This window comes from Microtus oregoni, unplaced genomic scaffold (genome assembly GCF_018167655.1).
Source record: "Microtus oregoni isolate MIOR12 unplaced genomic scaffold, Mior012 000026F_ref0000081, whole genome shotgun sequence".
NCBI classification, from domain to species: domain Eukaryota; kingdom Metazoa; phylum Chordata; class Mammalia; order Rodentia; family Cricetidae; genus Microtus; species Microtus oregoni.
Genome location: NW_024543085.1, coordinates 33,626,459 through 33,646,912, shown reverse-complemented (window position 1 = coordinate 33,646,912; position 20,454 = coordinate 33,626,459). Strand labels below are relative to the sequence as shown.

The following is a 20,454-nucleotide window of genomic DNA, read 5'->3' as shown; positions in this document are numbered from 1 at the left end:
CAGGCACACACCTTTAATCCCAGAACTCAGGAGACAGAGGCAGATGGAGCTCTGTGAGTTCAAGGCGACCCTGGGCTACACTAAATTAATCCAGTCTAAAAGAGAAACAGAGCCAAATCCCAGTACTTGGGAGGTAGAGACAGGAAGGAATATATATCGCTGGGCGGAAAGAGGAGTATAAGGCGGGAGGAGACAGGAGCTCAATGCAGTCTGAGGATACAGTCTGAGGACAGGATTGTCCCTTTTGGTCTGAGCATTGCTAGAGGTAAGAACTCTAGAGGCTGCCGCTCTGCCTCTCTGATCCTTCAGCTTTCACCCCTGATAGCTGACTCCAAGTAGACCAATTAGAATTCATGCTACAACTAGTTTAGGGAAACCTAGAGAAAGAAGCCTGTAGCTTAGATGAAACGTAACTTGAGTCTGTGGTTCCTTTTCTGTTTGGTTTCAGTGTTAGGAGCGCTCATTCAGGTATTCACATAAGTGGAATCTCTGTGCCTTATAGAAATTCTTCTCTTAATTTGCTCCAGTCCGGCTTTCATTCACTGTTGTAATGAAGTTTAACTGAGGACTAGGGTCTGGAGACAGGCTCTTGGGTACTGGGAGACTCATTGAGTCCCAAGAGAGACCGGAAGAGTGTGGGGTCTTCCTCTTAGCCACAGACACCTGTTCTACCATGGTTCCAGCTCCTGGGTTTGTAGCCTCCAGTTAGGAAACTCAGCTCACGAGTCTGGATGAGCAAAAAGAATATCGTGGTAGGACCTGAGCTTCAACTTCTCTTTGGGTTCTTTCTCTTTCCAGCTCCGCATTCCCATCGCAGAGGCGGGGCCAGAGGCAGAAGCAAAAGCAGAGACCGGTTCTTTCACAACAGTCTAGAACTTGTCCCACCTGTCTCGCCTCTGGAGTCTGGTCCACCTAGCCCAGATGTCAGCAGCTGTAAGGACTCCCTGGAGGATGTGTCTGCAGATGTCACGCAGAAGTTCAAGTTCCTGGGAACTCACGACTGTGCACAGCTTTCGGCCGCTTCATCCAAGACTCCCGGTCTCAGAGGAGCCGGTCAAATGGGAGCAAGCCTGAAGTTTTCAGAGAATGGGGACCCGAATGGCTTCTTTTCTAGGAATCATGCAGATTCATCCCCAAGTCAAGCAGCCGGCGGCTTCCGGCTTGATGTGACACAAACACATGAAGCCATAGCCGTGAAATCGAGCAAGCCTTCTGGACCCCATATGGATGTCAAGGGCAAGAGTGAGGCCCAAGACAAACAGAAGGTCCCTTTCTTGGGTAGTTATGCTGGCGGAGCGGCTGTGGAAGGAATTCTAGGTGACAGGGGCACAGTCAATGGTCTGGGAGAAGTAACATTACCTAGCAACCATCAGAAGAGTACAGCCAACCCTCAGGATCCCCGCACCACTGGCAGAATCACCAACAGTGGTCAAGATATGGCATTCCTGGGTGGCAAATATGGAGGAAACACACCCTGGCCCATTAAATCGACCCATAATGTACCAAATGGCTCTAGTCAAATTCTGAGTGAAACTCCTAAGAGCTCTGAAAGCAGCGCCACAGACTTTGGGGTAAAAGCAGCAGTCACAGGAAGAAAAGAAGCCATGTGCTCTGGAGTACAGAGTCTGAGAAACCAGATCCCGGCTATGCCTGAGGAGATCACTGCCCCTGCACAGGCCAGCAGGCTGCCTCTGTCACCCGCGCTTTCCTCAAGCCACAGAGTTGAGGTCCCTGGTAAGAACTCATGTGTAGTGAGGAGCAGCGGGCTATATCCCACCACCCGGCTAGCTTTATACCCGAAATAACAACACACAAATTGTATTCTTTTAAACACTGCCTGGCCCATTAGCTCTAGCCTCTTACTGGCTAACTCTCACATCTTGATTAACCCATTTCTAATAATCTGTGTAGCACCACGAGGTGGTGGCTTACCGGGAAGGATCTTAACCTGAGTCCATCTTGGAGAGGAGAGCTATAGCGTCTGCCTCTTCCCAGCATTCTGTTCTGTCTATTCCGCCTATCTAAGCTGCTGTCCTATCAAAAACCAAGGCAGTTTCTTTATTAACCAATGAAAGTAACACATAGACAAATGACCCTCCTCTGTGAGCCCAGTCAGTGAGCCCTCAAGGATGACCTCAGACTCCTGATTGTAAGTAACAGAGGGAAGAGACTCCTATGGCTTGAGGGACAAGGGAAGGACAAACACAATACCATGGTATTGAGTCTCCAGCCTCAGAATTGCAGTCACTTCCTAGCCAGGAGTCCCTAGGGCCCTAGTGCCTACGTGTTATTCTACAGAGCGGCTAGGCAGACTCTTAGGGGCAGCCCGAGAATCCAGGGTGGATGTGAATATGGACCCCATTTCTGATGTCTTTCTCACAGAGAGGCCAGATATCCTCATTTTTGGGATCCACGCTTCCTCTTTTGTTTTGCAGATGACCTATCCTTCATCACAAGTGCTGCATCGCCTACTGATGATCGTGGCCCAAAGGAAATCTGTCAGGACCATCTGTATAAGGGCTGCCAGCAGAGTAAGTTGCGTTTCCTGAAAGATCCTTTAGTCCTGCTGGGAGTGTGGCACACACCAGGACTTGCCCAAGCCGGGACCAGCTTGAGTGAGGGGACGATGGGGGAAATGCCTGGCTGGGAGGACAGGAAGTCAGCAGTCAACTTGAAGTTGAACAGTGAAGTTGAATTGGTTAGAAACCCCAACCCTTCACTGTAAACCCTTCACTGTAAACCCTTCACTGTAAACCCTTTCTCTGTCACCGTAGGCAACTTGAAGTTGAACAGTGAAGTTGAATTGGTTAGAAACCCCAACCCTTCACTGTAAACCCTTCACTGTAAACCCTTTCTCTGTCACCGTAGGCAACTGCAACAAGAGCCACTTCCATCTGCCCTACCGGTGGCAGGTATTTGTAGATAATACTTGGATTGACTTCCGGGCCATGGAGGACATCGAGAAGGCCTATTGTGATCCCCAAAATGAAGTGTAAGTTGGTGGTTGTCCGCTGGCTAATGGGTTCTACAACTCGGACTGAGGGAAGGTTCAAGCTCAAGCTGCCTAATGCTGGGGACTCCAGGAATAGTTAGTAACACGAGTGACATCAACAGTGACATGATTGTTTGATCTGTAGGTGTGTCCTGTACAGAGGTCAGTCATTTTTCTTCTCCTTTTTCTTTTTTTCCCCCCGAGACAGGGTTTCTCTCTGTGTACTAGCTCTGGTTGTCCTGGAATTTGCTTTGTAGACCAGGCTGACTTTGGACTCACAGAGATCTGCCTCTGCCTTCTGAGTGCTGGGATTAAAGGCATGCATCACCACCGCTCAGCTCATGGAAGCTCTTATAAAGGAAAAAAAACATTTATTAAAAAAAGGCCAGGTGGTGGTGGTGCACATACGTTCCCCACGTGTGATTTGAATAATTCCACGTGTTCTAGCACAGACGTTTGTTGTGTAGCTATGTTTTTGTGTGCCATCTCTGTGTTCTAGAGACTTACAGGAGGGTTGCTTATATTACTGCATTTGCTAGGATTGGCAGGGGGATGGGGTGATAGCCACATAACCACATTTACTTTTGATGTGCAGAAGGGAAGGGTACTTCACATTCAGTATGGAATCTAGAAGCTTTGGGTAGTTGTCCCGTGTCTCCGCATTCTGCCACTAGAGGGCAGAACTCGCTGTTCTCATATGTAGATGAGACATTTCTTTCTCCCCTGCCCCAGGAAAGACATTTTCCCCCCTCTATGTAAACCCAGTTTCTCAATCTTGAAACTATTGATGTTTATAAATAGAGTTGTTGAGGGTAGTGTTAGCAGTGTTCGTGGTCTTGTTTTCCCTGCTTCCCTTGGCCCGTGGTGACCACACATGACATTCACCTTTACCTACGGTTCCCCTGATCTTTCCTGATCGAGGACCTGAGAGCTCTTTGACGAACGGCAATTCTCAAGCTTCCATCTCAGCAGCACTAGCACTCCTGAAATAGATCGAGGATCTGTGTATGTGAGTTACAGCTATCAGTACATCGTATTAAAAATAATACCCGGGGCTGGAAGATGGGTAAAAGTGCTTGCCATGTCATTGTGATGAACTAAGTCCAACCCCCAGGATTCACTGTGAAAGGAGAGAACTACTAAGTGTAGTCCTGACCTCCATGCATGTGTCGTGCACACACCATACACACACATTATATACAATCACGTCCTGTACGTACACACATGCACGTAATATGCACATACACATACTCACATGATAGGTATATTCACAGTATACCCACAAAACATCACACATACACGCTAATAAAAATGAAATGTTTTGAAGTTGTGTATTAACGTAGCCTTCAGAAATCTGTCTTTTCACCCCCGAGAAAGCTATCTTATACATAGAAAAATAGAAAAGCAAAAAAAGCCAGATAGTATATCCTTTCTTTCTTGTGTCGGTTTTGTTTTGTTTGTTTTGGTGGTGGTGATATTGCTTTTTTGGAGACAGGGTTTCTCCTCTATGTAGCTCTGAATGATCTGGAACTTTCTCTGTAGACCAGGCTGGCCTCAAACTCAAGAGATCTGTCTGCCTCCCAAGTGCTAAGATTAAAGGCAAGCCACTAAGCCTGTTTTTTTTTCTTTTTAAAGATGTTTTAACATTACTATGATAACTTTGACCTTGTCAATCCTCTTATGATTTCCATATTATTCAAACTATTTGTACTGCAATAAATCTGTTGTTTTTTTTTTTTTTTTTTTTTTCGAGACAGGGTTTCTCCGTAGCTTTTTGGTTCCTGTCCTGGAGCTAGCTTTTGTAGACCAGGCTGGCCTAGAACTCACAGAGATCCGCCTGCCTCTGCCTCCCGAGTGCTTGGATTAAAGGCGTGCGCCACCACTGCCCGGCCAATAAATCTGTTTTTGTTTTTAATTTAAAAAATGAGTTTTAATTAAAGAATTGAGTTCCAAGCTAGGTGGTGGTGAATTCCAGCAGGACAACATAGAGAAACCTTGCCTCGAAAACCAAAATAAATAAATAAAATTCCTATCTCTTAGCCTAGTGTTTGTTTTATGGACAATTCTGTTCTCTCATGGGGAGAATCGCTTTACATTTTCCCTTTATATAATTTTTTTTCCATTTTATGTGTTTTTGCCTGGAGTGTGGATTCCCTGAAGTGGAGTTACAATGGTTGAGAGTAGCCATATGAGTGCAGAAAATTGAACCCAAGTCCTCTGTAAGAACAATAAATGCTCTTAACCACAGTGAGCCTTTGTACTAGCCCACTGGGGATTTTCTTTTGGGGATGGGGAGAATGAATAACTTTAGATTTTTTTTTAAAATTAATTAGTTATTAAATGGGTGAGCCAGGCCTTCACTAGGTAGACCAGGATGGCCTCAAACTCAGAGTGATCCATCTGCCTCAGCTTCTAGTGTGCCGGGATTAAAGTCCACCACCATGCCAAGGAGGATGAAGATTTTGGAAACCATTCCATATGTAGTACAGACAAGTTACCTGTCTGTATTTCAGTTTTTCTCGTATGTGTAAGACCAGAAGCTGCTGTACAGAGAAAATTTAGGCTCCATGCCTTGTAGCATTTAGAATGAAAGAGACAGAAATAGAGAAAGAACATTTAAAAATCCATTGCAACCCTAAAATTTAAATTCCGTGTTCATGGTAGGGATGACCAGAATGTTGGAGGCAGAGGTCATGGAAGTGTTTACTTAATTGTTTCCTCTTACTTTCAGCATTTTGATGGGAATCCATCGGATCGATTTCCAGAAGATGACCTGTGGTTCCTATCGCATCCGACGCCTGTCCACTCCTTCGTTTGTGGCACAGTCGGAGAATTCTGTCTTCAGCACCACGTGGCTGTGGTACTGGAAGAATGAGTTTAACAGATATGTACAGTATGGGGATGAGGTGAGTACCGCTTTCCCCTTAGGGGTGTCTTAGGGTTTCTGTTGCTCTTACAAAGGAAAGCATTTTATTGGGGCGGCTGGTACTTCAGAGGTTCAGTCTTTGGCATGCAGGCAGATGTGGTGCTGGAGATGTGGAGCTGGGAGTTCTACTTCTGGATTGGCAGACAACAGAAGGAGTCTGTGTCTACACTGGACATAGTTTGAGCATAGGAGACCTCAGAGCCCACCCCCACAGTGACACACTTCCTCCAATCATGCCTTTTCCTATGAGATTATGAGGGACAATTACATTAAAACTCTCACAAGGGGAAAAAAAGCCAAAACACTATTAACAGAATGTTTGAAGGCAACAATCCTATCCTTGGAGAGTGGGTATAAAAGATAAACCTGTGTGTGTGTGTGTGTGTGTGTGTGTGTGTGTGTGTGTGTGTTTTGTAGTGGGGGAAGGGCAGAAGTGGGGGTAGTACAAGGGTGAGGTGTTCCAGTTCCAGTATACTCTAGGAGAACTGAGAATCACAAATATATTATTTTTCAGGACACTTGGGAGACACAATTCAATCATGTCCCTCTTCCTCGTTCTTTTTTTTTTATTTAATTTATTTATATTTTATGTATGAGTGCTTTACATGCACATGTTTATGCCAGAAGAGGGCGTCAGATCCCATTATAGATGGTTGTGGTTGCTAGGAACTGAACTCAGACCTCGAGAAAGAGCAGCCATTCTAAAGGAAGGCCTGGACCTGTGAACCAGCTTTCTGTGTGTCAGTTCCAAATGGCACTGCCAGCATAGACAACGGCACGGCAATGGGGAGTTAGGAGAGCGATGGAGGTGTCTCAGCGATTGTCGCACCAGCAGAATGTCTTTCTTTTTTTAATTGATTTTATTGAGCTCTGCATTTTTCTCTGATCCCCTCCCTTCCTCTCTCCCACTTCAACCCTCTCCCATGGGCCCCATCCTCCCAATTTACTCAGGAGATCTTGTCTTTTTCTACTTCCCATGTAGATTAGATCCATGTAAGTCTCTTTTAGGGTCCTCATTGTTGTCTAGGTTCTCTGAGATTGTGAATTGTAGGCTGGTTTTACTTTGCTTTATGCCTAGAAGTCACTCATGAGTGGGTACATATGACATTTGTCTTTCTGGGTCTGGGTTCCCTCACTCAATATGATTTCTAGATGTCCCCCATGGAGAGGCCAAGTGCCCTGCGGGCAGGGACCCTCTACAAGCAGGGTCCTTCCATGTTAGTTCATCAGCACAAAGGGTGTTTGCAGCGCACACATTTTATCAACGAATCCCTCAGGGAACCTAAATGAGCAGAGAGGAGCAGGCAGAGTTGCCTTTTTGAAATGGGCTAAACACCAGACTTGATGGCTTGGCCCCCTTGTCAGTCTGCTCTTTCCCATGGCCTGTGGAACATCCTTGCAGCAGAGTTCTCGTCACACCGGATGCAGATTCTTTTTATGTTCAAGCCAAGTATGACATCAAAGTACAGTCACATAGAAAAGCATGTAGGCCCTTGGCCCTAGGACATTTTCCTAGGGTGCTTCTATTCCAGGGCCCTCTCCTGATGGACATTTGGTGGGCCTTTCCTTAGGGAAGGGGGGAAGGAAGGAAAGGCTTAGTAGAAAACTGAATATCACTAAAGGAATCACGAGCCCCTCCCCATGTAGGCGGCCGGCAGGATTCCTGTCTTCAGCCCCTATGCTCTAGTTCTCAAGGAAATGTTTTGCAAATGTTTTATTGGGAGCCTCTGAATGTAGGGTTTTACATCCTGTCTGCTCCTGTCAGAACCAATGCAGCAGAGTGGTGGCTTAGTTTTTTTGTTTGTTCGTTTGTTTTGTTGGGATTTATTTATTATGTATAAAGTGTTTGCCTGCAAGTCAGGAGACAGCACCAGATCTCATTACAGAGAGTTGTGAGCCACCATGTGGTTGCTGGGAATTGAACTCAGGACCTTTGGAAGAACAGCCAGTGCTCCTAACCTGAGCCATCTCTCCAGCCCCAGTGGCTTAGTTTTGACACGTCTTTCCCCTTCCATCCTAAGGCTTGCATTCTTCCTAGATGCCTCAAAATCAGAGATGAGGTCTACGTTTCTTGAGTATCCAAGCCCCTTTAAACACAGCCTCAGTGGGTAGCAAGCCCAATGCATCTTCCCTGTAATATGCTGACTGGGGGGCCTGCTTGCGCTACTTACCGGGGTTGAAGGCAGAAGAGAGAGCTAGATCATTTATATCTGAGCAGCAGCATCCCTGTTGGCCCTAGAACTTACAGGAGTATTGGAAAGGCTTCTTTACTACAACTGCAAACTGCCCGTGATGTCCTGACTCCCACAAAACTATCAATTCTGTCCCAGCGGCTGCAGATGAGTTTATATTGTGTAGGTGGTGTAAAAGGAAAATCACAGTCATGGTCTTCAGGCAGCCCCCGAAAGTGACCTCCGTTTCTACAGACAGTGCTCTCTCCAGCTCTGTAACTTGGTGTCCAGTGGGAAGTTCTTCAACTCAGGAGAGAGCATACCTCCCTAATCCTATCGCTAAAAGAAAGCAAACTGTCTAAGACAGAACAGTAGAGATTTCCATCCCGAAAACCTACCCTCACATCTTTCCCTATGTGTTCTTAACTTTTTCTGCATATAGAGCCATGGCTATCCCCGCTCCAACATCAGCTCTCCGTACCTCGAGTCTTTGTTCCGGTCCTGTCCCAGAGGAGTTGTTGTGCCATTCCAGGCCGGTTCACAAAGCTACGAATTGAGCTTCCAAGGTGAGTTTCTGTCTTTAGTAGTGTGGAATGTCTGAAATCTGGCCCTGAGCACACGAGTAGACAGTCCACGCTCATTGCTGCACCCAGGGTCAAGGGTCTTTTTTAGCATGGGAACCGTCTGTGTCTGAGGGTGGCAGCTGGAGGCCGTCAGATCCATGTTCTGACTCTTTCTGCCACCTCTTTCTTGGGAGATCAAAAGTTTAGACAAGAAGTCTCTAGGGGTTCTTCAGCTCTGTCAGAGTATATTTCTGATTTTGGGGGTGTGCTTTGTGAGTATTTAGTTGCCGCCGCCAACAATGGAGTCTTGATCTTCTGGGCACCCTTAGACCTCAGAAACTTGCTCTTGGCTTCATGTCCTGCCTGTTGATCAGTGATTTTATTTCTCACCTCCACTCAGGCACGTGACCTGCCACCACATTTTGTTTTCTGCCACGATGTTCATGTGAACCTCTGTAGGAAGGTCCTGGTAGCTTCCACCAGTCTGCCTGCTGCATTGAGGGAGGAAGAAATGAGGGCTGGAACCAGCTTCCCTTTGAAAGTGCTTTGGTGCGCTGTGCCTTAGGAACAGGCCTGCTTGTGGTCAGAGCCAGGTGTGCAGACCTGATTCTTTCTCAAGTCCTTGGCTCTCCCGGGTGGTCTCTGAGATCTGAGTCCCTTTATTGTGCCATAAACAGTGTAACTTTAGGGATTATATTATGACAACGATTTTGGAAATCAGCCTGGCATTCACACCAAGACAGGCTGCAAAGTGCCCACTGTTTCATTTCCTCTATATCTACTAGAAAAAAATCAGTGAATAAATAAATTAAGAGGAGTAGATGTTGGTGGGATGTTAGGGCAATGGTCCTAGTTTGCATGTCTGTTATGATAAACACCATGACCAAAAGCAACCTGGGGACTGAAGGATTTAGGGAAGCCAGGGCAGGAGCGTGAAGCAAAACCATGGAGGAGTGCTGCTTACTGCCTTGCTTCCCCTGGCTTGCTCAACTGTTTTTCATACAGAATAGTTCCCTCTGCCTGAGCATGGCACTCCCCACAGTGAGCTAGGCCCTCTCACGAAATTAGCAATTTAAATAATACCTCCCAGGGATGCAGAGGCAGCTGTGAGTTTGCTGCCAGTCTGATCTACAGAGCAAGTTCCAGGACAGCCAGGAATACACAGAGAAACCCTGTCTCAAATAAACAAAACAAAACAGAAAATGCCCCTGACGTGTCCACAGGCTAATCTGATGGAGGCAGTTCTCTCTTCCCAGACGTGTCCACAGGTTAATCTGATGGAGGCAGTTCTCTCTTCCCAGACGTGTCCACAGGTTAATCTGATGGAGGCAGTTCTCTTTTCCCAGGTGTGTCTAGGTTTGTATCAAGTTGCCAGAACATACCATAGTTATTGTTAGAAATTACGATTATAAAAACTAGGTATTAAAAACTAGTAGGGGCCAGGCAGTGGTGGTACAGGCCTTCAATCCCAGCATTTGGGAGGCAGAGGCAGGAGGATCTCTGAGTTCAAGGCCAGCCTGGTCTACAGAGTGAGCTCTAGCCAAGGCTGTACAAATCCTGTCTCCTCCTTCTTCTATCTAAAACCACTCTCTTTTTTGTGCGGTTAGATTCAGCCGTGAATGTTAGCTGTACAAATGACTTCTGGGCAGGGGAGGAGGAAGAGTCATTTCCTAGGATTGAGTCTTGACTTTTATTTTTTTTTCTGTCCACAGGGATGATTCAGACAAACATCTCTTCCAAGACTCAACGGTGCGTCGTCCGAAGGCCAGTGTTTGTGTCGTGGAAGGACGTGGAGCAGAGGAGAAGAGGTCCAGAGTAAGTGTTTAGCTGGCAGGTGTCTGAGATGCTTGGGCCCTGACCTCGCCACGCCGCCACAGCGCACCAAGCTTCTGGAGTCTGTGTTCTCGGGAAGTTCCCGCTTCTGTTTCTTTGTTAAGCAACATGCCATGAGTGAGAGGCTCAGATCAGGGGTCAGGGGAGCGGGCCCTCTATTAAGCTTTTAATTTTTTTAGATTTTGGGTGTAGGGTGGGAGGAATGTGATACCAGGAAACCAGCATTTGCCCCTATCTCACAGGGGCTTCTAGGCAGGTCTCATTCACACACTGTTCTTCGGCTGTGACTGGACCAGTGGGTGTGCCTACCAACTACTGAATACACTGGGTTTCTGTTTTGCTGTGGGTTTTCTGTCTTTTGTCATGCTATATGGTTTATAGAGGCTGGGAGGCTGAGAAAAGGGCTTGAGCTGGCAGCCTGGTTAGGACTTTAGAGAAAGATAAAGTTGGCTAAAGGCACTGGTTTGAGTTTTAATTGACTTGTAATCATTGTATACCAATGGGGTATTTCAAGGCGGGTTTTGTGTGGGGAATTCATTGTAACTTGCCTGTCTGCTGTGAAACTCAGTAAAATCTCATTGTTCACGAACCTTGCGGTTGAATTTTTTCTCCCCCAGGGGATGTGTGATTATATGAATCCGGTTTCAAGGCAGGTGTAAAATCAAGCTGTTTGTAGATTCTTGTGGTTGTAAGGGTCCGAGGCAGGTTACCATGAGGCAATGTGGGAAATAACATCTAGGTAGAGCTCAAACATGGGCTGGGCAGAGAGTGGTACCCAGAAGGCATGTGGGTGCAGTGCGGCAGGATGGAGCAGCCTGGTGCAGGTCCTCCACTGCGACCAGGTCTGAGACCCAACTCTGGTCCCCTAAGTTCACACCCTTAGCCTCTGGGCTTTGGGCACACAGCCCTCACCAGCCACACTGGGCTCACTGCTGAGGTACACCTTCAGACCCTGGGAATAGTGGCTGTTGGGGCGGATGCTCAGTAATGACAGCTTCTGGTTTGTTCGTCTTTGTGTTTAGACTCTGTGACAACACATCGTTGACCCATCGCCTGTCACAGCCAAACAAGGTCTGCATGTCGCATTTAACTGGTTCATTCCTTTAATTCCTCAGGAGCAGAGGCAGGTGAATCTCTGAGTTCAAGGCCAGCCTGGTCTACAGGGCAAGTTCCAGGACAGGTTCCAAAGCTACACAGAGAAAACCTATCTTGAAAAACAAACAAACAAAAACCAAAAAGAAAATAACAAAAAAAGTTTCTTTGTGCGCACACATGTGCATATGACTGGGTGGTCTCACCCATTCTGGTGCGGGTAGAAGACAGAAATTGACAGTGGTATGTTTTCCTCAATCACTTTATCTTGAGACGCAGCTACTCACTGAAACTGGAACATGCACATCAGCTAGACTGTCTGGAGAGTCTTTGGAATACGCTTGTCTCCGCTTTCCTACCTGTGCTGTGTTATAGAGGGGTGCTGCCACGTACAGGTTTTTATGTGGGTGCAGGGTATCCAAACTCAGGTCTTCACTTTCCCCAGTGAGCCATCTCCGCAGTCCACCCCCACGTTCTCTCCTCTCCTCTCTCTCTCTCTCTCACTCTCTGTTATGTTTTTGAGATATGTAGTCTTCGTTGGCCTTGATTTCAGTATGTAGACCAGGCTGGCTCCAAACGCACAGAGTTCTGCATGATCCTGCCTCCTGAGTGTTAGGATTAAAGGTATGCACCTCCAATCCGATTTCCCTCTGTTTTTAAAATGTCGTTTAAAAAAATCAAAATGGGTGGTGTTATCTATGAGAATATACTCCATTGTATTCTAATGGGGTCATTTTATGGGTGGCTTCTGTAGGCGGGTTATGAGATTTTGAGAATTTGGGGTTTTGGTTTTTTGCTTCTTTTTTTGTTTTTCGAGATAGGGCTTCTCTGTGTAGCCTTGGCTGTCTTGGAACTCACTTTGTAGAACCAGGCTGGCCTCTAACTCACAGAGATCTGCTTGCCTCTGCCGTCTGAATGCTGGGATCAAAGGCAAGCACTACCACACCTGGTGATTTTGAGGACTAGTGGGGTCCAGACTGGGTTTTTGGTCAAGAATGCAGCACAAGGGCTGTTCTTATTAAGATATGTAGCATCTGACTGCCCTGTTTGCTGACATGAGGGGATGTCTATAGTTATTCTGATGTTTCTGCTGATTACTATTCTGGTTATTCTGGTCTTCCCACCCTGAAATTCAGTTTCTATAGTAAGGAAGATCTTTTCCACTATGTCTTTCTATATCTGTCTATCACATGGTAAGGAAGTTACAATGCACATATGTGTGTGCAAGGAAGTTCACACACACACACACACACACACACACACACACACACACACACGAGGTCGGGACAAACCCTGAAGAGTCGGTTCTCTCCTAACTTGGAAGGATCCAGCAATCAGACTCAGATTATCAGTCCTGCATGCAAGCAACCGTACCAACAGAGCCATCTCGCCTGCCCAGTGCCTTTACAGTATAAAACGGCAGGAAAGAGCATTTATATTACTTAATTACACCCTTTTTAAAAGCTGTGGTTACTGGGGTGGTCCAGAGGAAATACAGAAGTCAACAACGTGTTTCCTGGCTTTCTGGCTGCCTGTTGCTGGTGGAAAGAAAGGGAACCTAGTGATTCTTCCTTCTGTCTTTCTAGCTGGCAGTCGGTGATGCCCCAGGCAGAGGCTCTGACCCTGGATGATCCTCCCCAGAGGAACATTAGCGAGTTTCCTTCCAACAGATACGAGGTACTTGGTTCTCCTTGTTTCAAAGGTGGGGAAATGCTTTGCATTATGAAGTCTATGGGTTTGTTATCGGAACAAAGGAGTTGCTTCTGCATCAGATGTCTATATGATTGTGACACTTTCCCAGGAAACGGCTGCTCTCCAGGGCATCTCACTGTGTTCAGGATGCAGTGTTACTTATAGGTTCTTATAGTAACCCCGTAAGATCACAGCAACACCGATAAGAAAGCAGGAACTCGGAGGGTAACAGTTGCCCGACTCCGTGTGCCTCGCTCTGACACTGGGACAAGTCTGTGTGGCCTTCACAACCAGCTCCAGTCTGGTTGTGCTCCATCGGTTCCACTGATCGCTCTGTCACTGGTTGGTTTTGGAGTTTGGGCTTCCTGAGTCTCTGAACTAAGTCACACCCCATATAGATTGGCCTGAATGGGCAGATTTATGGATACTTTAAGCCAGCCTCTCTCCCCTGAGAACAGCAGGGGTGGTCATGGCACAGGCGGCCACGTGTGCGGATATAGCATGCTTTCAGAATTTCCTAACATTTAAATGTCTTAATTTGCCGGGCGTTGGTGGCGCACGCCTTTAATCCCAGCACTCGGGAGGCAGAGGCAGGCGGATCTCTGTGAGTTCGAGACCAGCCTGGTCTACAGAGCTAGTTCCAGGACAGGCTCCAAAGCCACAGAGAAACCCTGTCTCGAAAAACCAAAATAAATAAATAAATAAATAAATAAATGTCTTAATTTTTCCCACAGTTGTTAGAGCTCAAGAGCTACGACGGGGAGTATGTCAAAATAAGTGAACTTTTTAAAGCGTCCATGAAATATCACAAGATTGCAAAGATAAAGAGGATATGGAATGAACAACTCTTCCAGGCTTTTGAAAGGTGACATAATCAGACCTCGTTTGGGGCCATGTTATTACGGTAGACTGAGAGGGGAGTATTCACTTTATTTTATTTTTGCATTTATTTATTTGGGGCGAGGGTGTGGGGCATGCATGCATGTCATAAGACCACTTGCTGGAGACATATTCTCCCTCCCCTCCCCCGTGGGTCCAGGAGATTGAACTCAGGCTCCCGTGCTCAGTGGTGGCCCTTTTGCCGGCCCAGTGTTCCTGGTACTGAATCTCACATTTCTCCATATTAGGAAAGCATTAATGATGGGGAATAAAACTGAGATGCGCCTGTTTCACGCAACAAGTCGTGTTCATGTGGATTATATCTGTCAGAATAACTTCGAGAGGATTCTATATGGAAATTTGGAGAACAGATATGGAAAAGGTTTGTGCTGGAGTAGAGCGAGCCAGGGTTCCAGCTCCTCACATGCTTTTGTTGAGATGTTCATGGCATTGCTCCGTAAACCTACATGTCTGGACTTCAGTGGCCTTGGGAGAAAAATGAGCTGAGTTACCTTCAACCTGTGCTGGGCTGTGGGTGTTAGGCCTCGGCCCTAGGTCTTCTGTCTTGTTTTTTTCTCTGGGAACAACACAAGGGCTTCACACCTGTAAACTGCTCCGTCTACTGGCTATGTTGTCTGCCATTAGGACTTAGAGGAGATGCTTCTTCTTGCCCAGTGTCTGTGTCCGCAGAGCCTTTCAAACTAGCTTTGTATTGACACCGCTGGATTCCAGTTAGGAATGGGGAAAGGAGTCTGGCAGTGGTGGCGTGTGTCTTTATTTCCAGCACTCGGGAGACAGTGGCAGGAGAATCTCTTTTAGTTTGACTGTTAGTTAGCCTGGTCTGCAGAGTGAATTCCAGGACAGTCAAGATCCTGTCTTGAAAAACATAAAACAAAAGGCCCTGGAGAAGAGGCCCCTCCTTATCCCTGCCATGCTGGGTTTTCAGGGGTTTGCCCACACCCAGAATCTTACTCCTCTTTTTGTTGATGAATCATTCACTCTTGGTGGATGTTTAAGGAATACATATTGATATAGTCAGGCCTGGCAGTACAGCGTAGTATAGGAATTTGTAGTGGCAACCAGACCTATCACAGTGAAAAATGATACAAAATAGCCGGATATGGTTGTATATGCTTTTAATCTCAGCACTTGGGAAGCAGGGCCAGGAAGACCTCTGAGTTTGAGTTTAGCCTGGTTCACAATAGAGAGTCCCAGGACAATACAGTGAGACCTTATATATAAAGTAAAGCAATTATAAAATACAGAAGGCATGCCACCCCTTCTGGGAGTCAGAGGCTCGCTGGACCACTGAAACAGAGCTGTAGTTAGCGATCTAGTAAAAAAAGTGAGGGGCTGGGAACAGCTAGGAAGGAGCATAGCGGTGACAGCCAGAGTCAGTGGCCACAGACATGTGGTGGCTGGTAGATTTGTTTGTATGTTTGGTCACTTTCCAGTTCCTGACTAACTTTGTAAGTCTACAGAGGGATCCTGGATGGACCAATTCTCTTGAAAAAGAGTTTGTTCTTTTGCATCCTCCCCTCCCCCAGACTGGGTTTCTCTGTGTAGCTTTGGAGCCTGCCCTGGAATTTGCTCTTTAGACCAGGCTGGCTTCGAACTCACAGAAATCCGCCTGCCTCTGCCTCCCGAGTGCTGGGATTAAAGACGTGCACCGCCCGGCTGAAAATCAGTTTGTTTTGATTAAACCTTGGCAAGAGAACACGAATGACAGACACAGTGGGAGGTGGGGGAAGACGCAGCAGAGCAATTCAGGCTCAGTTAAAGGACCTGAGTTTGAGCCTCACAACTCAAGTGAAAAAGAAAATCAAGGCATAATGACATAGGCTTGTGATCTCAGTGCTGGGGAGGCAGCCAGGTAGAGCGCTGGCTCTCACTGACTGGACAATGAGAGATCCATACAGTCGATAGAAGTGGATGGCACCCGAACACCTGCACCCCAGGTTCTCCTCTGACTTACACACAAGTGCATGCAGACACACACACAGTCTGGGCTATCTCAAAGCTCCACAACAGGGCTGGGGATGTCGCTCAGTTACTAGGCTGCTTCTCCGGTGAGTTTGCATCATTACACCCTGCAGCCTCCAGAGGGCGCCTTCCCTCAAGGCATTTTTCCTCTTGTCCCTTGGGTCCAGTTTATGACAGCAACAGCCCTACTTTTGACATCAGTTTTCTGCCTCTGTGGCTTATCTTGTAACTGTGACTAAAGGTGTGTGTGTGTGTGTGTATGTGTGCACGCGCGTGTGCGTGTGTGTATGTGTGCACGTGCGTGTGTGTATGTGTGCCCGCGCGTGTGCGTGTGTGCATACTAGTGCATATCTGTTTTTTCCTTTTCCACCCAGTCTGAGTTTCTAGCCCTTGGAATGACATCACCTACATTCAAGATGTGTTATTAAACCTCTCTGGAAATGTTGTCGTGTGTGGAGGTATGCCTCCCACCGGACTGGGAATGCAGTTAAATTGATGATGAGGATTAACTCTGTCAGTAAGGCGTTACTGGCAGGTGTTTCACCCGTAGCAGCATCTGATTCTCTGTGTCCTGTTTTAACCTGTACTCATTGATAACAATTCTCTACCTTTCTCTGATTATTTCCAGGAAATTACTTTACAAAAGAAGCCATCTCTTCCCACAAAAATTGTCCATACGATGCCAGAAACAGTGTTATGTTTGTGGCCCGAGTCCTGGTTGGAGATTTCACTGAAGGAAACATGATGTACAATAGCCCTCCTGCGCACTACGACAGCTGTGTGGATAGCAGGTTGAATCCCTCCGTCTTTGTCATCTTCCAGAAAGAGCAGATTTACCCAGAGTATGTGATTGAGTACTCGGAGCCAGAAAGAGACAAAACCTGCATAATTAGTTAGAAATGATGAACACTGCGCCGAAACCATTCTGCCGACTTCTAGGACCAAATCATCCCCAGACAGTAGTTAGACTTTCGCGTATCCTTGCTACATTAGCGGATGTCTTAAATCAGCCATTCTCAAACTTTTCTCTCTCCAAATTCAGTCCCGGGCTGTACCCCCACAAGAGCGAGGCAGTGTGCTCTTTGCTAAAACTCTCCGTGATGCCAGCGTTTTGAAAAGATTGCATTGTCTTAAAGTTACCAGTCAGGCTGACTTCCGAATTGTCTGGAATCGACTTTGCTCTTTCTCATCCCCTCTTTGTTTTTGCTGTTTAGGTAGTGCTGCTGTAGTTTCACTGAAGTTGAATTGGATATTAGTTTGGGAACTTTGAGAGTAATGTAATCCTGTTGATTGAAATAGTGACATAAGACATTGCAGCTATGGGCAGAAAACCTGCTGAGGGAAGAGGCTCAAAGTTCAATTTTAATGCGATTGAGACGCAGTAGCGATACTATTACGCGACGAAACAGATCTGAGGGGCGCATCGCTTTAGCTCTGCGTCCACTGGAAAGACAGGCTCCGTGGAGCTGACGCTGACAGACATGATAAGAGCCCCCACGTATAGTTCAGAAGCAGCTCACTGGAGTCAGCTGGCCAGTTAAGCTCTTGGTGTCCATGTCCTAATTCATGTGATCACAGGGGACACCTCTTGCAGGTCAGACTTTCGTGGGATCATCTGGATTTTAGTAGGATGAAGTTGCAGTACTGGTAAACCCCAGCGCTGTTGGCATTTGCAGGCAGAGATAGAAAAGGGTCACCAGAAACCGGGAAAGGCCGTCCCTGTTTGAAGGTCGGGCTCGCAAGTCTGGTTTGCTGGTGAGCGCCAAAGCAGTACGCAGAAAACGATGTCCCCACATAGCCCTTCCCGTGCTAGCCGCATCTGTTTGGAAAACATAGCAGGTGTGTTTTCTAACAGCATTTAGGATGCCTGGACCAATATTTTCTTCCTTGCAACGTACGGATCAGGTCTTTCTTCCAATCCCCCTTCCTCAACATTCCATAACCAGTCCCTGCAGTTTCCTGTCCTGTGTTGTTAGTGGGCATTTGGTCAGATGCTTCACTTTGATGGTCTCCACCAGTAACGCTGGATAGAGCATTTTTTAGAGCAGGGCTCTTTTTCTGGGGTGCATGCCACAATTTTTTTAAACTGATTTTTCTTTTTTTTTATCTTTTTTTCTTTTTCTCATGTGGAATCTTGTACTTTGGAATACTCCTCCTCTGACCTAGACCATGCTATAGACATGTAGTGTATCCAACTTCCCAGTAAGCTAACTTCTAGTTCGATATTTACCAGTCGTCTCTGGTTCAACAGGTCCAAAATGGAGCCTTCTATTCACCTCTTTCAAAGGGGTCAATTCCTGGTGTGTTTGTCCCCCCACCCCACCCCAAGCCTTAAATAGTGTCTCTTGCTCCCTGCTATGCAGCCCAGGCTCCTAGCTTCCCCTAACCTCTTACACATCATAGTTATTTCCAAGTCCATTTTCACCTTCCTCACAAGCCCTTCTGTAGTCCTTGCGGTTCTTAATAGGGTTTCTCTCTAGCCTTGGAGCCTGCCCTGGAACTCACTCTGTAGACCAGGCTGGTCTCGAACTCACAGAGATCCGCCTGCCTTCCAAGTGCTGGGACTAAAGCCTGCGCCACCACTGCCCTGCTTCCTTGTGGTTCTTGATGACTTTTGCACCTGATTCTATTCAGTGGTTCTCAGTGAACTGTTCCCTCCCCTCCCCGCAACTAGGCAATATCTGTTTCAATCTCCAAAGTGCGATTCAGACATAGCTTCTCCACATAATTCCATTGATTAAAAAAAAATCAAAGTTGATATCATTTAAGAGGGAAATAAAAGGTCATAACTCCGGCACGACTTTACAGTACTAAGACATAATGGAGTCGTCAGATGCCTACATTACCATGAATCAGTGTGAGCTTAGAAGAAAGGAATTGGAGGGACGTGTATGGACATTAGAGTAAAAACAATGATGCAAGTCATTTGCAGATGTCAGCTCTATCTGTTCATGGTAAAAACGAAATACCTTCATTGAAATAAAGATACTGCACAAAAGAACAGACAGAGAATGAAGAGATATATTCTTACAGACGAGCTGTAGGTCATACATGAATGTCTGATGAGACATTCAAAACTCGAATAGGGCGCAGAATAATTTCTTATTGTGAGAAACCGCCTAATGTATCGAAAGATAGGTAGTTGGCTCTCACTCGCTAGCTAAATCCCAGTAGCGCCCTCCCCCGCCCGCAGTCATGACAACCATAGACCCTACTAGACCCGTTCATTCTTTTAAAGGTAGATCTTTTTATAACATCTTTTGCCATCTTGAGGTGATTTATAGGTAATACAATCTACACATGAGCTTATTAAAACTTAATTTAGCGCCCTACCTGTGTTATAATGGAGATGAAAGATGGGAACTTTGTAATGAACATACACTTCAGTGTGTGTGTAAGGGCTCAGGCATGACTATGCTCTACGCTTTGAAAGAGCCGTTAACTCTGTGAATAGGTTTGGACTTAGGAGTCCAGCAGGGGCAACTTCTTGAAATGGGTGAAGTACAGGAAAGTGAGAAATACAAGGGATGGGTGACACAAACCAGACAGCATTAGGGCACGGCGAAGCAGACCACGCCCCTTATCTGTCTATGGTGAAGGGAAGGGCGGGATCACTTTAATTTAATGATAATAAGACAGGACAGATTACAGTTTGTCTCAGAGAAGACAAGTGTTGTATCTCTCAGACAAACTGTAGGTCCTGCATAAATGTCCGATAGGACATTAGACAGTCGCAAAGGTGCAGAAGAGTTTGTGTGTGGGACTGACCTAAACCACACACAGCAGGACGCTTGTTCTGCCTCAAGCTGCGTCTACTCAGTGCCGGTAATAACCTTCAGATAGAAAGCTGACCGCCATCACTCTCGGCACGCTACCGGGAGAACCACTGGACCTTGTTAGTGGCCGCGCTCTTGGTTGGATTCATTCAGCCGTTACTTCTATTTTGTTTTACTATAGCGTAAGCCAGATCCTTGCTTCAAAAACCCCCAGTTTTTAAACCGCTTTGTGCCTTTGTTACGTCTATCTGTATCAGCCTTGTTTGCGCAATAAAAAGAAAAAAAATTAACTTGCTCCATTTGCCTTCATTTGCTCTGTTTACAGCTTTCTCAAAACAAAACAAGAAAACCCCAACTATAGACACCAGGCTGGAAGGCAAGGTAGACACGGTGACAGATAGCTAAGGCCACAGGTGATTGGCACAGCTGTGGACTACAAACTTAGGGACAGAGAGGGAAGTGTTGGCAACCACAAACGTTCTTTTCCTTCTCTGACCCCAAGGGTGGTAGCAGGGCTAGGTTGAGACACGAAGGTGCATATATTTAT

At 46.4% G+C, this 20,454-nt stretch overlaps 1 protein-coding gene across 1 annotated transcript in view; it reads left to right on the top strand.

Annotated features, from left to right (window-relative positions):
* The window catches only part of Zc3hav1 (zinc finger CCCH-type containing, antiviral 1), a 43,413-nt gene extending 23,216 nt beyond the window's left edge, over positions 1-20,197 (top strand). The window contains exons 4-13 of the mRNA XM_041675549.1: positions 799-1,734; positions 2,436-2,531; positions 2,869-2,992; positions 5,724-5,898; positions 8,532-8,655; positions 10,365-10,467; positions 13,164-13,254; positions 14,004-14,134; positions 14,397-14,530; positions 16,760-20,197. Of these exons, the coding sequence (XP_041531483.1) occupies positions 799-1,734; positions 2,436-2,531; positions 2,869-2,992; positions 5,724-5,898; positions 8,532-8,655; positions 10,365-10,467; positions 13,164-13,254; positions 14,004-14,134; positions 14,397-14,530; positions 16,760-17,028 (2,183 nt within the window). The 3' untranslated portion in view covers positions 17,029-20,197. The remainder of the gene's footprint in view (positions 1-798; positions 1,735-2,435; positions 2,532-2,868; positions 2,993-5,723; positions 5,899-8,531; positions 8,656-10,364; positions 10,468-13,163; positions 13,255-14,003; positions 14,135-14,396; positions 14,531-16,759) is intronic.
* Positions 20,198-20,454: the final 257 nt, after the last annotated feature.